At 36.7% G+C, this 15,773-nt stretch overlaps 2 protein-coding genes across 3 annotated transcripts in view; one reads left to right on the top strand and one right to left on the bottom strand.

Annotated features, from left to right (window-relative positions):
* Positions 1-8,078, top strand: part of HLCS (holocarboxylase synthetase) — a 215,779-nt gene extending 207,701 nt beyond the window's left edge. The window contains exons 10-11 of one of the 2 annotated variants that reach the window (XM_077818620.1): positions 1,510-1,723; positions 2,433-8,078. In XM_077818620.1, coding sequence (XP_077674746.1) covers positions 1,510-1,723; positions 2,433-2,604 — 386 coding nt within the window. In that variant the 3' untranslated portion in view covers positions 2,605-8,078. Of the gene's footprint in view, positions 1-395; positions 504-1,509; positions 1,724-2,432 lie in introns of those variants that run through there. The other variant, XM_077818630.1, reaches the window with a different exon arrangement.
* A 1,452-nt stretch (positions 8,079-9,530) lies between these two features.
* Positions 9,531-15,773, bottom strand: part of SIM2 (SIM bHLH transcription factor 2) — a 70,946-nt gene continuing 64,703 nt past the window's right edge. Inside the window, exon 11 of the mRNA XM_077818660.1 lies at positions 9,531-12,827. Within this exon, the coding sequence (XP_077674786.1) occupies positions 12,100-12,827 (728 nt within the window). The 3' untranslated portion in view covers positions 9,531-12,099. The remainder of the gene's footprint in view (positions 12,828-15,773) is intronic.

Consider the following 15,773-nt stretch of genomic DNA (forward strand, 5'->3'; position numbering starts at 1 on the left):
CCATCGGACTCCTCATTGTTTATATCAGGACAAAGATCCTCTCTGCCAGGGTAGCTAGATGAATTTAAGTGTCCATCTCAGAAGCATACAAGGCCAAAGACAAACTCTTTGACTGGCATTACCAGGTTTTCCAACCATGACAGGTCACTCATTTCATATATCCTATGAAGAGATTTCTGAGGCTTCAGTCTGATCCTCCGTTCACGTTTGTCAGGCTCTGTAAGATAGTGGTGATTTCTCTCTTGCTGTCACAGTTTTTGGGAAAAAAAAATCTTGAAATTGATAGTACATTAGTGGCTAGGGTCTTTATTCATGTATATGTTTGAGTGAAAATACCTGTGTTTGAGTTGTTACTTTTTAGCATAGTGTGTTAATTTTTCTCATTTTCTTGTTAGGTAATCCACTTCTCCCGAGTTCCAGTGGTATTGATATGTTTTGGCTGGATGTTACTGTAGATCTTTCTTGTGTGTGCATATTCTAGTTATTGTTTTAAAAAAAAAAAAAAAAAGTAATTTAGTTCCTGAAGAGAACCTTCTCTCTCCAGGTAATTCTGGGTGAATTAATTCCTTGTTTTATGATCTCATCAAGTTTATAAAATAATGTAACCTACAGCTTCCTACAGAAGAAGCCAGTTTACTCTTGAGCCTGAGTGACAAGTCTGGCCTAACTGCACAGGGAAAGGAAAATCCACATTATATGGTGGGAAGGAGGAAATAAATAGTTAATACAATATTTTTTTACATCTCTCAAAGCCTGTTTGAGGAGGATGCAAGAAAGGTCCCCAAGAGCCATATAATAAGAATGGCTTTTTGCCAACATTATCCTAGCTGGAGAGATCTCAGTGAGAAATTTGAAGCTTCAAAAGGATATTATGGCAAGACAGATTAAACTATCTGGAATCTAACCCTGAAAGTCTGACTCTTCCGGGCTTTTCCCAGAAAGCCAATTGCTGGCTTATGAGCTGAGGAAAAAAGACTTATTTTTCAGAATGTGAAATCAGTTAAGTGTAGTAAATAGAAGAGACTGTTAGTCACATTCTAGGCTGCTAGATTTGTAGTGCGGTTAATCGTCTGCTTTCAGATAGTTTGGTAGCTGGCTGTCAATACCACGATTTCAGGGATTTTCAGTTTTTTACTGGCAATCTAGACAGCCCAGCTAGCACTTTCCTTATTCCTAAATCTTCACTTTAGTCACAAGTTAGCAGTCTGGTAGGATGGCATTTTCTTGATGGGACTGTATTGGGGCTATTTGAACTGGCATTGTTGGCAGAAAGGAGTTTAAGGGAGGATGTGGACATAAATGTTAACTGGGCTCTGAGTGTAATTAGCTGCATACATAGATTTGGGAATGCAAGATATTGATGAAAAACTGTACAATGATGGGAAAATCCTTTATGAAAATCTTTAGAAAGCTTTGCACCAAAAGGTTGAAGAAAGTGCAAATGCGTTTGTTATATGATAAGAAATAGTCAACATTTCCTACTCCGCACTCTTGATTTTTCTTCCTCAGGCTGGGGATTTAATGTGAATAATAGCAATCCCACCATATGCATCAATGATCTCATCATGGAATACAATAAGAAAAATATGACAAAACTAAAGTCCTTAACAGCAGACTACCTGATTGCTAGGAGTGTAACGGTGCTGGAAAGACTGATTGAAACATTTCAGGAGAAAGGACCTGATGGAGTTCTTCCCTTATATTATAAACACTGGATACATGCGTAAGTATAGCTGTCTCTTCTATACATCTTTTCCTAAACTCTCCCTTTAGAGAATTAGGAATAACTCATAGATGTCTTGCCTTGCACTGTGAATGTTCCACTAGATAGCCTTTTAAAGCAGTAGTGACTTAATTGGGTTTTACTTAAGAGCATATTTTCAGTATTTATATTGATGTTAGAATAGCATAGATCAAAATTTTAATGTATTGGCATTTGTTACAAAACGTTGCTAGGAATCTTGCATGTATCATCTCATGAAACAATGAGAATATTTAGGGTTTTATAGCTATTTGTTTTGCTTATGTTGAAGTTGTGCTGTACTAATTTATCAAAAATTATGTTGTAAAAATAGTGTGAATTAATCATGCATTCTGCAAAAGGGGTCTAAGGAGACAATAAAGGAGCTCTACTGAAGGTCATTATTATCTCTAAAGATTGAGAGAAATGAGGAATAACACTGTCTTTAATAGAAGAGACTCAGTGCTCTCCCTATACTATTTATCATGATTGCTGTTAGTCATCCTTGTTGAATTGTTTTCATAACTGATATAAAATCCACAACCAGCTCTGGTGAATTTCAACCATTGTTTCATTTTCGTTTTGTTTCAGAGGAGGGAAAAGTTCACATGTAATAATATAATCGATTATTTTTGTGACATATTCAAGTTTATTTTTAAGTAATTAACTGGTGCTTTCTTTTTTTTTGTAGTGGTAGGCAAGTCCGTCTCTGGAGTGAAGAGGGCCCATTAGCATGGATAGTTGGAATCGATGATTGTGGATTCCTTCAAGTTCATGAGGAAGGAAAAGGTGTAGAGTCTGTGCATCCAGATGGCAACTCATTTGACATGCTGAAAAACCTTATTATCTCAAAGCAGCGGTAGACCTTGGATTTGGTGAAAAAGCTGCTCTAAGAAGACTGTTCAGTATTCAGCACCTAGCAGCTGATCTTGGCTATACACAATATATCAAACTGGAATGATTTGGAGGTGAAGTGTAGAAGCTAAATATAGCATTTTACATTATTGTTTCATTTCTGCTGAGTTTTCTAGCCAGTGGCCTTAAGGACCAGTTAGTATTTTCTATGCATTTTTCATGTTGCATATTTTTAAGCATAGAGGTGAGAGGTAGCTTATGATTAGGAGAAATCAACTTTTTACCAATCTCTAGTTTCTTCTTTCTTAACCTGGATAGCTTAGCTGAAAGTTGCTACAAAAGTTAGTGTTATCCCATTACTGGAGACCCATAATCTTTTGCTAATGGCCATTTTTTTAAAAAAAATTCACTTATGTTATTGTTTGTTGTAAGCATTTACAGTAGGGAGGTATTTGCAAAGGAAGATGTTAAGTTCATTAATTCAATATATTTAAGAAACTAAAAAGACTGTATATATTTTTTAAAAAAATGTGTTTGAATAATGCATTTGTTGTGGTTTTGCTTTGGGTATAAGCAGTAAAAAGTTTAAATTACTTATTATGAAATTTTAAAGAAATGAGTTCTGCTTATGTCAGCTGTGGAGGACACGTGGAAGAACTCACCAGACACCCATAAGGGAAAGTGGCAAGAATTCTGCAAGTTTATTAAGTTAACTGTGTATTCACTGCATCCTTAGATAATAGTCCCTCCCACCGTTTAGAAATAATGAGAAACTTTGCTGATTCGGTTCTGCTCCCTGTGCGCTTCTATTTCCTTTCATCATTCTGTAACTGGATCTCTGGCCTGTAGGCCCTTTGCACCTCTCTTATGGTGGCCTTATGCTTGGACATCCCCACCAGCAGTGCCTGTGAACTGGGTTCATTTATAACCCCCCGAGATATAGATCTTTTCTGCTTTTCTTAGCCTGTTAACTAGCTCTGATTCTTAGTAAATCACCCCATGCCTCCTTGTATCATGGTCTTTCTTTCAAGAGCTCTTAACCCTCCACAAGAATTACCCACCACATATGCAATTAGTGAATCACTTAGTTGTCATCCTCTATGTTACTGGCCATCAAATCCTCAGTCCACGAATTGATATCAGTGTTGACTGTACTTCACTCAATCCCTGAGAGGTGAACCGCATCCAAATGATGAAATAAGAGAAGGAAACTTGTTCTTAAGGTCTCTTCTGCTAGCAACTACTCCAGTGAGAAAAGCACAATGAGGGGGCCTCTGTTCCAACCATCTCTCTCAAATCTCTTTTATTGTACTTTCATACTATTTCCCAAAGCAAGCCTCCTAGTCCAGTGGTGTTAATTGAACCCAAGGGATTTGATTGTTTACTTGAAAGTGCCCTGCTGTGCAGCCTCCAACCTTACCTAATTGCTGTACGGGTTGGGTCAGATACAGTAGATAAGACAGTAGGTGACTGGAGGGCATAGGCGAGAAGCTGAACTTGAGCTCCCAACTGCATGGAGATGCTTTCAGGTTCTTCTCCTGGACCAGTCAAATTTTCATTTACAGCTTGGTCACCTGAGCAATGACCTCAAGCCAACCACCACACATCAATAGATGTCAGGTGTGACCTGGCCAATAGCCAGCTATGTCTCCTAATGTGGACTGCCATTGGTTATTACTACACCCTTCCCTTAGGAAGCTTGGCTCAACCAAGTGGGTTCTCACAAATACATTCCTGTCTTTTAGCCAGAAATGGAATTTATGGGTTAAAGTTCACTTCGTAAATAACCAATATAAGGAGATCAGCTCAATTACAAATCCAAGAAATCTTAAAGGAGAATTGGCCTGTAATGGTAGATTAGAGTAATCCTTACTTACTGGGATTTGGCTGCTTTGTTGATAAATTGCTAGCAATTAAGTTTTCTGTGTATTTAAAGTGAGGCTTGTGACCTCCGTGTCATAGTTTCTTTCACTTCTGCCTTCCAAAAGAGTCAGTTTCTTACCTCAGACAGGACTGCACACCGAAAAAAATGATAGAAGTAACACAATAGAGACTAAATATTGAATGTCTTATTTAATAATTCATATTTAATATACTATATGTAAACAATAATACCCAACTTCCCTCTCACAAGACCTTGGTTAGAAAGAAAAAAAGCTTAATTTTAATACTACTTTGGGCTGGGAACTTTTGACTACTGACTTACAGATAGATATACATTTTTTTAATTATTTTTAATACTCACATTTAAGTTTGAGCTACTAATCTTAAATACTGAGAGGAACTCTTGCAGTGTGGTGGTGGTCTCTTCTTCTCTGCCTTTTCTTTATACAGCTTACAAATGATGCATGTTGCTACTTATCAACTGCAGAAGGCAGAATTTTGGTATTGCTTTTTACTCCTTGCCAGCATCCCCAGCTATAAATAGTGAAAAGAAAATTCAGCAATGCTCTTGGTGGTTCTTGGTCTGGTTTATTTCATCATGAAAACCTTCCTTTAATGCAGAGCAGTTACATTCCCAATCTGACTATTGTATCGCTGAATTAATTCTAGAAAACTGCTGTTTGTGCTGCAGTCCTTAATATAAAACCTGACTGTCACTATCAGGGCACAGTCAGGCAACCTTTTTGTGAAGCAGAATTAACATACGTAGGGCCATATCATACCACTGATTATTTTTGTCTAAGCAGAGTTGATCTGAATGTGACTTACATTTGAAATGTGACAATATATGGCCCACCGGTAGTAGTAGGATCAATAGCAACAGTAGTAGTTCTGAAAATTTCCATATGAAATCATAAACTTTATAATAGAGATAAACCTGAACCACAATCCCCTGACTGAAATACACCCAAACTTCAGGAAATTTGGATCCAGATTTGAACGTGGTGGCCTGCCCTGATCTCGGTCATGGACTGATCCAAAACCCTGGATACAAACACCCCAAAACATTGGGAACATTTTGATCAACATCTAGGTCCAAAATGTGCAGTTTAAGCCCATGTAACACTTCACAAAAACCTCTTTCTGCATATAGATGTACTGATGCAGACCTGTATGCCTTCCTAGAGCATCATTGACTTCTTTGGGACTCTGCATAGGAATATAGGCCTGCCCACATGGTTTGGTGGGGCTGCATGGGTATAAATATTCCCTATCCCCACCCACACACACACTGTTTCGGTCAGCAGGAGGGTAATGCAGCACCCTCAACTGACCTGGCCCCAACTGCTTTCTGCCCTTCCTGTCCATACCTGTAAACTTCCCCTTTCTCCTCATCTGCTGAAAGGGAGCCGTTAAAGGGTCAACGCCCCTTTTTCTCCAGCTAGCCGGACAAAGACCCACTTGCATGCATGTTGCAATAGACACATTATCCCAATAAAAAGACTAAGGGGGAAAACATACTCCTTCTTGTGGGCAGAGCTGAGTGTCTATAAAACTTCACTTAGCTGCAATGCCACAGGACCTGTAGAGCAGGCAGATATATATCTTTAACTATATAATAAAATGCCAACAGTTTTTCATAGCTCCTATCATTGATTTTTGGATTTCTGTGGGGGGTTCTTAATGAAAACCATGTTTTGTTTATGTTTTACACTGTAATGCTATTCTGGACGTGTCTGCATCGGAAAATTTATTTAATTTCCTTTTTGTAAATGAAAACTAATGAAGTGTGGACATGTCAGAGCACAAGTAGATCTTGTGGGAATACTACTTTTCCTTTACGCTTTTTAATGGCTTGTTCTTGTATGTACAAGACTGCCTATTGTCTTGAGAGGGAAAAAACAGCCTTCAGATGGATGAAATATTTGTCATAAACCTGATTTTTGCTTCAGATGTACCATAGAATTTTACAAAGCAAATTCCTGTTTTATACAGAACAGCTGAATAAGTCCATTCTGACCAGCAGCTGTTACTGTCAAGAAAGCCTTTTTATTCTACACTCATCTTAAGGTATATGGGGAACACAGTCGGTAATCTCATTGTTTTTGTGCCAAACTTGTAAAAAAAAAAAAAAAGTGTCTCAGAGTTTTTGTATGACAACTACCTTTTTTTATTAAAAAAGCCCTATACAAATTAGATAAAGCATAGAAATATATATGGGCAAAGGTAGAAAGTCAACCATCCCAAAAAGCTAGAAGTATCACACTGAAAATGTGTTCTTATTAAAATGTCCAGATTAGTAAAACACCTATTTCATTTTTAGGCTGAGGTCACATCTCAAACGATTTTCTTGATGAAGTGCTGTCCAAAATATTTCATTATGGTATCCATATTTCTTGCAATTTGAGCTTTTCTCCGCTGGACTCAGTTATAAAACTCATTAGATGTGAAAATAGCTATAGCGATTGTATATTGATAGCAAAACTTCTGTTGAGCAAGTGGGGGTGGGGTGGAGAAGGTGTATGTCTGTCTCTTTGGAAAGAGTGAGATAGGGAGTCCTATCCAGATAGAAGTGATACCATTTCCAGTATTTTTAAAATTATATCAGGCACTTAGAATTAAGAGTCCAAGATCTGCACAAATCTCACTCCTGTTCTGATGATTTATAAGCGTTTGGTGCATTTTGAAATATATATCCTGTGAGATTAATAGACCTCAAGGGCTGTTATCTAGAAATTGTATTGAAAAATGTTTAAATCTTTATGCTGCAGCTCAAGTATTGCAGGTAAGATAATATTTTGGTTTTGGTGGTTTTTTGGCGGGGGGGTAGTTAAAGATATTTTGCTCTTTTTGATTCAGTCACAGGACCATAGTAATTTGAAAAATTACAATTCTGAAACTAGTTGGGAAACTATGATGGGACATATAGTTATGCAGAAAATACAGCTCCAAAATATTTGTCATGGAAAGGAATAGTACATAACTCGTGCTTCAGTTCAGGTGATGTCTTTCAGTGGGGTTAGAACCTACTAAAACTAGCTGATTTCCTGGTGAGCTGTATTTGTGGAGCACACATGCATTTTTCAGCAGTGTTTATGTTACTGTAGTGGGCCGGTACCATCGTGCTAAAGCTGCGGTGAAGTTGTTTTCTCACCATTAACAGATGGGACGTAGGTGAGAACAAAAGCCAAAGAATTATAACAATTAACACATTATAGCCCCACAAATAGTTTAGGAAAAGGAGTTGCAAACAAATGCTGTAAATTGGTGATGGATTTAAAATACTCCATTGGTAGGTTTTATTCAGCAGATAGGGTTATTTTCAGTCCTTAAAGATAAAGCTATTTCTAGAAAACAGCAATGCATAGTTGGAATAAAATAAGTTAAATCTTTGCATTTTATAGTTAGAAAGAATAATCTAAGTTAATGTTGTCAAATCTATGATTACAATTAAAAACTCTACATACTCAAAAAAATCTCCACTGTGTGTCTGTCATTCTTAATGATCCCTTATGCTTGTATTTTAAAAAGATCAAAACCGTTACTCCTTTGACTACAGTATTTATTAACATTTTAACAGTTTTGTTTTATATAATAAGCAAAATATGCTTTATATTTTTAGGAAGTACATACATAATTTTGAGCATTAATAGTGTGTTTGTATTTTTCTTTACTTTTCACAAGTATTTGCCAAATATTTCATTTCTGCATCATATTTTTAAAAAAAAATTTCCAGGAAAAAAGTGGACTCGGACACATTTGTTCTGAGAAATAACTGAGATGGATTGAAAAATTACATTTACTGTCACATTTTGTGAATTTCAGACAAGTACCAATATTCCAGCAGATATCCCATTCTTTCATAAAAATAGCATCTTTTTTGTGTGTGAGCTCTATTTTCTAACCTGTACGTTGTACATATATCACTGTGTTTTAGAATGAGTAAATCTGCTGAATAACTCTTAAGAAAGTTCAGGGCTGTATTCACTAGAAAAGTGTGTCACTGCGCTTACAAGTGTTGTGATAGCTACGCTAACAGCCTACCGATTTTGAGACACTAATAAGTGATTAATGTTTCCAATTTCACTCTTCATTAAAACTCTGTATTTCGCTTTACGAAGTTTCTTTGCCATGCCAGGAACTCCCTAAGAGGTGGAAAAAAATCTGTGAAGTTGCACAATGAAGGTATTTCTGACTCAAATGAATAAGGCAGAAAGAAGGGAAATGAAATGGTTTTTTCCCTAATATATTCTGATTCACACTCCACTTAGATGGAATATTTTCCCTAATAGTTTAAAAAAAAAAAAAAAAAAAAAAGCGTCAATTCTTGTACCATATACTGCGCTGAGTATGCACAGTGAACATCTGTTGTTTAACTGTCTCAAAGTATATATCTGAACTCCTACTTGTTTATAGAATTCTTCATTCATGTTCCAGATGTGAATATGCAATCAGTGTTTCTATTTTGGGGTGGCCAGGGGAAATGATGGACATTTGTTTTTTTAGTCACAAATATATGTTCTGAAACTTAATCCACATTATCATATGTGAATGCACAGTTCATTCTCTATTTCCTCACTATAAACCTCTGTGTCTCAGAACCTCATGTATTGTAAAACATCTGCCAGAGAATGATGGAACACCTCCATAACGCATATTCATTGAGTACAGCCGCAAAGTGTGAATAACTAATAAGATGCTGGAAAGTACTTTGTGGTATTGTACTTCAAAAAAACAAAAACTAAAGTCAAACTTGTACCTTCTGAAATCATGTTTTCACAATGAAGACCCACTCAAGAGAACAGAAAAATATACTAGACTGATTTTGTGTGCAGTACACCGTACTACTGACGTATATAGCAAAATGTAATATGGGAGAGCTGTGCATCAGGTTTCTTCTTGACAATGTAGACAATGTCAGTTTTCTCATTGCAGGACATTTTTAATTTTAAAAAATTAACACACACCAGTCTTGGCATCATTGTACTCTTCCAGGAATTAAGTTGGATACATACATTAGTGACATTAGTTTGGAAGGTCAATTAAACAATGAGAACAAAGCACTTGTAACTAATCATATCAATATCGGTAATAGGATTCACTTGTAAAATTCCCTTAGACCTGGCTCCTTTCCGTCTTTAGAGACGCACAGAGTGCATTTACAGTGAACATTTTTATAAAGGCATCAAAATTCTACTAACTACTACGAAATATTTTTGTTGAGCATCACAGTGAAAGTATGCAGGGGCAGAGAAAAAAGCACTGTCAGCGAATTAAAAGTTCAGTTAACTGTGAACCTGCAAGTGCAGTGCATCCAATGAATTGCAAAATAACGCTTTCTCAATACTATTCATCTTTTAATAGAAAGGCAGTAAAAATACTGAAAATTGTTTTTTAAACACGTCTTCAAAGCATTTGTTTACTTGTTATATCAATTAATATTCATAAAAACCTAGGAAAACGAATGAATTTTGTTGCTGTGTATGAAATACAGAAAATGCTTTATTGATTAAAAATGTATACATTTTATTACATCCTTTAACATATTTGTCTTTAATAAGGTGTAATCCATGAGCATGTATTTTTCCATATTGCACAAGCCATGTGAGTACTTTCTTTAGAGATACTCCTACAGAGCATGAGACATTTATATTTAGCTGTGGCAGATAAAAGCTTTTATAATGTAATCTAGCCTTGAATGGAACTAAAAAAAGAAGCTAGATAATGCTGACTCAACTTTACAATGCAGTCTTCCTATAAAACACCATCTGATTCCATTGTTTGTACTTGTTAATGTTTATACGTGTTATTTTAGGGAGTCATTCGTCATTTTATCAAGAGCACACAGAATTTTTGGGGAGGTGATGGAGAAGGTGGTGTATGCTGATCGTGTATACTCTCTGTAGAACATACATACAGTAGAACCTCAGAATTACGAACACCTCTGGAGTGGAGATTGTTCATAACTGAAATGTTTGCAACTCTGAACAAAAAGGTTATGGTGGTTCTTTCAAAAGTTTACAACTGAACATTGACTTAATACAGCTTTGAAACTTTACTATGTGGAAGAAAAATGTTGCTTTTCCTTTATTTTTTTAGTAGTTTACGTTCAATACAGTACAGTACTGTATTTACCTTTTTTTTTGGTGGTGGTAGGGGGTCCTTTACTGTTGCCTGATTGTATACTTGCAGTTCCAAATGAAGGGGGTGGTTGACTGGTCAGTTCATAACTCTGGTGTTTGTAACAATGAGGTTCTATTGTAAATACATGTGTCTCCTTATTTGTACACCATAGGGACAGGTGAAAATAACTAATTGGTACTTTATTGGAAATACTGAACAAAACTAAGTAGATGGGGATTTTCTGCTAATCTGAAATGCTTTTTCCTGGATACAGTTCACTGTACCTAACCATGAGAGCTGTGCGAAATATTCAGTTCTATCTAACCACAAATGTACTCAAACTGCTTTTTGTAACTTGCAGTGGTTTCTCGTGTCCAAACTGTCCATCAAAGTTTTTTGTGGTGAGAGAGAATCTGTGAAACCTGAATCTTGACTTGGGGTCAACGAGGAGAATTCAACCTTGAGAAAGTCCAGTTTGCTAAAACCTGAACTTTTTCAAAACTTTAGAAAGTGCTGACAAGTTTCGAACCAAGCTTGCAAAGTTTCACTGAATTCTCCTCACTATTTCCTTTGCTGTCTAAAATGAGAAATTTCTAATGTTCCTATCAGGACAGTCTTTTGAATGGTTTGTTTGAAAAAGTGCACAATCTTCTCCCAGTATATCCAGTGGCACACTTGAAAAAATTATTTCTTATCACAGTATTTTTTTATTGGGAGTAATTTTCAGTCCTTGCAGTGTGATCTCATGTTGTGCCAATCTTGCTATGACAAGACTTTTTCATCTGTATCTGTGTCTACTAGTTTGACTTTTGATCATCCCTCTCGAATACATAATAATAGCAACAAGCTATGAATTCCTGACTCTCTCAAAATATATCATAAAGCTAGAATTATCTAACTTTGTTTTAGACTATTAAAATAATTAATAAGCATTCCAAGACCATGTGATTTGTGGTTAGTTCATGCAATTATGTCATGGATATTTAAGATTAATTATCATTTTTTAAACAAAGTTCATTTGTCGGGTTGTTTACAACATGGTTGGGAAATTGCTCTCGTATTTCACAGTGTTTGTCAGATAACATTTAAACGAAATTTTATGGTTTATATTAATGGTAAGAATCTTGAATATATTTTGGAGACCTAGTTTTTTAAAAAAGAAAAAAAACAGTTGCTTCTGTATAATTCTGGGCATAGAACATTTGCCCTTTAATTTTGTTACACACTGTAAAATAACAAAATTTTGATCTTTATATGGCTTCTTACTGGCAGAGTCTACACCAGAGATTTATCTGTGACAATGAAACACTGAAGCTAGATGTGTATTTTTCTGACCTTGAAGGTATTATAACACATTACTTGCCAAGAACACATACAAGTTTGTCCCTCATTGACCTTCTGCTATGCTCAGTAAATGTAGCCATGTTTTCTCATGCTTTTTAGAAATCATTACAGTTTGGGTTTGTTTTTAATTAAGAAATACATTTCTATTATTGTCACCTCCCATTGGCTATTATTACAGAAGTTCCGATATAATGGGGTAGTGCAGTCTCCTTGTGGGTTTCTGGAGAAGAGGCTGATGATGGACTTTGGTTTTTATAAATAAATGTATTTACCTCTTCAGAAGTGTATCCATAATTTTCTGCTACATGTCCTGTTGCTGTACATGATGAGGTTTGAAATGTACCATGTTTGGCTAAAACATGGTGATAGTTCAGAAATACAAATGGGACTTGTCCAGTAGTTCTTGTATCCATCATGTGTTCATTTTCAGAGTCATGGTCAAGCTTTACTGTCATTCTGTCATCATTGTCTAGTTCATCCAGATTCATAGCATGATGGTTAATATGCCCATATTTTGGTTCTTTCATACATATTCTCCTTGTTTGTTCATATACTGTTGGCACTGGCAGGAGATGACTTAATTGTCCAATAGCTTTAGCCTGAAAACATTCTGATTTTGGCAACAAGGAATTAGCTATGGAGTTTGAAAAAGACTTTTCATTGACACACACTTTTTCTTGTAGGTCTCTGCTGAAAGCTAACTTGTTTTCTTCTTTAATGAGATGATGAGATGGATGTATCCTGCTTTCCATTTTGTTGGGTTTCATGATGCTGGAGTTGTAAATATCTTCTTTGTATCGGCTGTTTGGCATGGATGTTGCACAACTTGGAAAGCTGTCAGATGTAGCATCTTGGCTGTATCTTCTGTTTGGTATGGGCGCTTTTAGGGAAAATAAAGAGTATTAATTGCTGATGATTGGAGCTCATATACTATGAGTTGTGTTAGAGACTGTCACTTTTTATGATTTTACATTAATACCAGCTAAGTTTGGGCCTAATCCAAAGCTCATTGACTTCAATGGTTTGAGTCAGACCCTTTATGACTGTACTGAAAAACCAGAAACCGATATGGAAGGCTAGTCAGTGTGTAAGGCAACTGACACTTCAGTTGCTCTATGTTGCAACTTTTCAACTAGGAAAATATTTTGATTGCATTATTAGATGAACTTCTCATTGTTTGTCTGTGTGGCTGTAAATTGGTATCCTCTTTGAAATGGTTAAATCAGGAAATTTAACAAGGACTTAAACATTTGGAAAAGGGATATAACTTTATACTTTTGAAACTCCTGTGAAAGCTTCAAAATCTATCCCCAAAATAAATGTTACATTTTTATTATGTATTAAATTCAGAGTCAAACAGGACTTTATTCTTGTTGCCAATGTGTGTGGGGGGAGATTACTTGGACTCTTGCAGGAGTCATTGACAAATTGAACTAGACTTATGTCCTGTTATATTGGATTTTTAAATTGTTTGTTTCTTTGAAATGAAATCTAGCATTAGATATTAAAAATATCTGTAGCAGAACAGTAGACATGTCACTTGACTACAGTAATATTATACTTATGCTTTTGAGAGAGACTCCGACATGTCAAAAACAGTCCAAAAACTTGGAGTTTGAAGATCAGAATATTAAATCATGGATGAGCCTCAGATGCAAAGTCAGATCTGGATCCAAGGTATCCCAGTTTTCAAGGATATTTGAATGTGGAGTTTTTTGGTTTCATCCCATCTCTCTGAAATACAAAAATGTCTGGTGCATCTCTTCTCAAATAAGCTCTACTCTGTCCAGGGTTTGAGGATTCATTAGCCAATATTAGTTGGTTGCTTTGTTTTCTATTTGCCTCATGCTGCCTTTCTGTTTCATGCCAATTTGCCTACAAATGATTACCTGTATTAGTCCTATCTGATCTAACTAAAGTTATGCAATATTCAGCCAGAATATAAAATGAAGTTTCTAGTTAGTAACTATCTGGGCTTTCTACACTCGGTGCCAAGAAATAAATCTTGGATTTAACCTTTTAATATCAAACATTCAAGTATCAGATCTAAGTATGCCTTAGTCTCATTTTCAAGCCAGTTAGCCACTCAGGCTGAGGGCAAGTCTACAGTCGAGCGCTTCATCAGCACAGCTGCACCAACACAGCTGTGCCGCTGCAGCGCATGTGGTGAAGACACACTATGCCGACAGGAGAGCGCTCTCCTGTCGGCATAATTACTCCACCTCTGCAAGAGCTGGAAGCTATGTTGGTGGGAGAGCATCTCCTGCTGCCATAGCACCGGTGTGGGCAGCACTTAAGTTGATGTAACTTATGTCACTCGGGGTGGCTTTTTCACACCCCTGTGCGACATAAATTACATTGACTTAAGCAGTAGTGTAGACCAGCCCTTAGTCTCATTGGAAGTAAGTGTGAGTTAGGCTCCTAAGTGACTTGAAAAATGGATGGGCTCTTTCAGAAATTTTACCCAACATCTTATAGGTTATGTCTACGCTGTAGCTGGGATTGCTTCCCAGTGCAGGCAGACAGATGTGCTAGGTTTGCTTTTGAGCTTTCATGTGAAAAACAGCAATGTAGCTTGGGGGTAGCCACCCATGTATGTACTCTGGAGGTCTGGGTGGAATTGTACTCAGGCAGCTAGCCCAAGCTGCTGCATCTGTTACCTCCAGCTACACGGCTATTTTTAGCATGCTAGCTCAAACAGAGCAAGCTTGTGTCGGTCTACCCGTGCTGGGAACCACGCTGCCAGCTGCAGTGTAGGCATATCCTTACTTAGGGCTCACCCTATAGTGATTGCTGACATCAATGCAACTAAAATATTCACAGCACTGCTGCAGACAGTAGTGAAGCCATCAACTACACTTAATTTCCACTGATTTCAGTGGGAGTTGCAGCACATAACTAATAGAAGAATTTGGTCCAGAATGCTGGACTTAGTTTTTGATAGATAAGTAAAAGGAGAAACTAACTTTCAAATATTGTTTTTAATGTTTTTGTAAATTTCACACTAAACAGTGCACACACTTTGTTAATAGACAAAATGTCATCTTAGTTCACAAGTGAAAGCAGTGTTTAATTATAACACTAAGGACTTGTCTACACAGGGAAATTTACTGGTATAATTATAGTGCAATCATTTTACCACTAGAACTCCTTGTGTGGACACTCTTATTCTGGAATACAAGTGGTTTTTTGGAGGTTAGTTTGTTTCTTGGTAGCAGTACACTGGTATCGTTATGCCAGTAAATTTCCTTGTCTAAATAGGCCCTAAGATGTAATAAACCTGCCCTCTTTACTGCAGTTTTGGAGCAGAGTTTAGCTCCTGTCCCTATTCTCCTCTATCAGAAGAAGCCCTATTTCCTTTTGCACCCTCCTTTCATCCAAACAAAACTCCTCTCCCCCAATTTAAGAACTTAATTTTAAAGACCTGGGGTTTAGCCAGTATCATAAGATATACAAGAACCCAATCATGTACTTTTGTTTTTTACGTAGTCTATTACATTCTATTATTAATGGCTACAGTTTGCTATTAATTTGTGGCCTTTCTTATTTATGGAGTATGGATTTAAGATAAAGCTAAATCTGTTTAGTTTACCTCCCTGTTTGTAAGCCAACATCTAGGTGGCTTATGGGTTAGGGTAGTCAGTTAAACGAGCTGTCTCTGGAGCAGCAGAGCACAAAACATTGTTGGTCACATATACACTAGCTTCTGTTTTGTTTGCTTGGTCTCAAAACATTTATTGGAACAAGGCTAGAGTCAGCCCAGTGTCTTTGCAAGTCCAAGTCACCCTGGTGGAGGCGTCTCATGGAATGGCCTTCAGTGGGAAAT

This window comes from Eretmochelys imbricata, chromosome 1 (assembly GCF_965152235.1).
Source record: "Eretmochelys imbricata isolate rEreImb1 chromosome 1, rEreImb1.hap1, whole genome shotgun sequence".
NCBI classification, from domain to species: domain Eukaryota; kingdom Metazoa; phylum Chordata; order Testudines; family Cheloniidae; genus Eretmochelys; species Eretmochelys imbricata.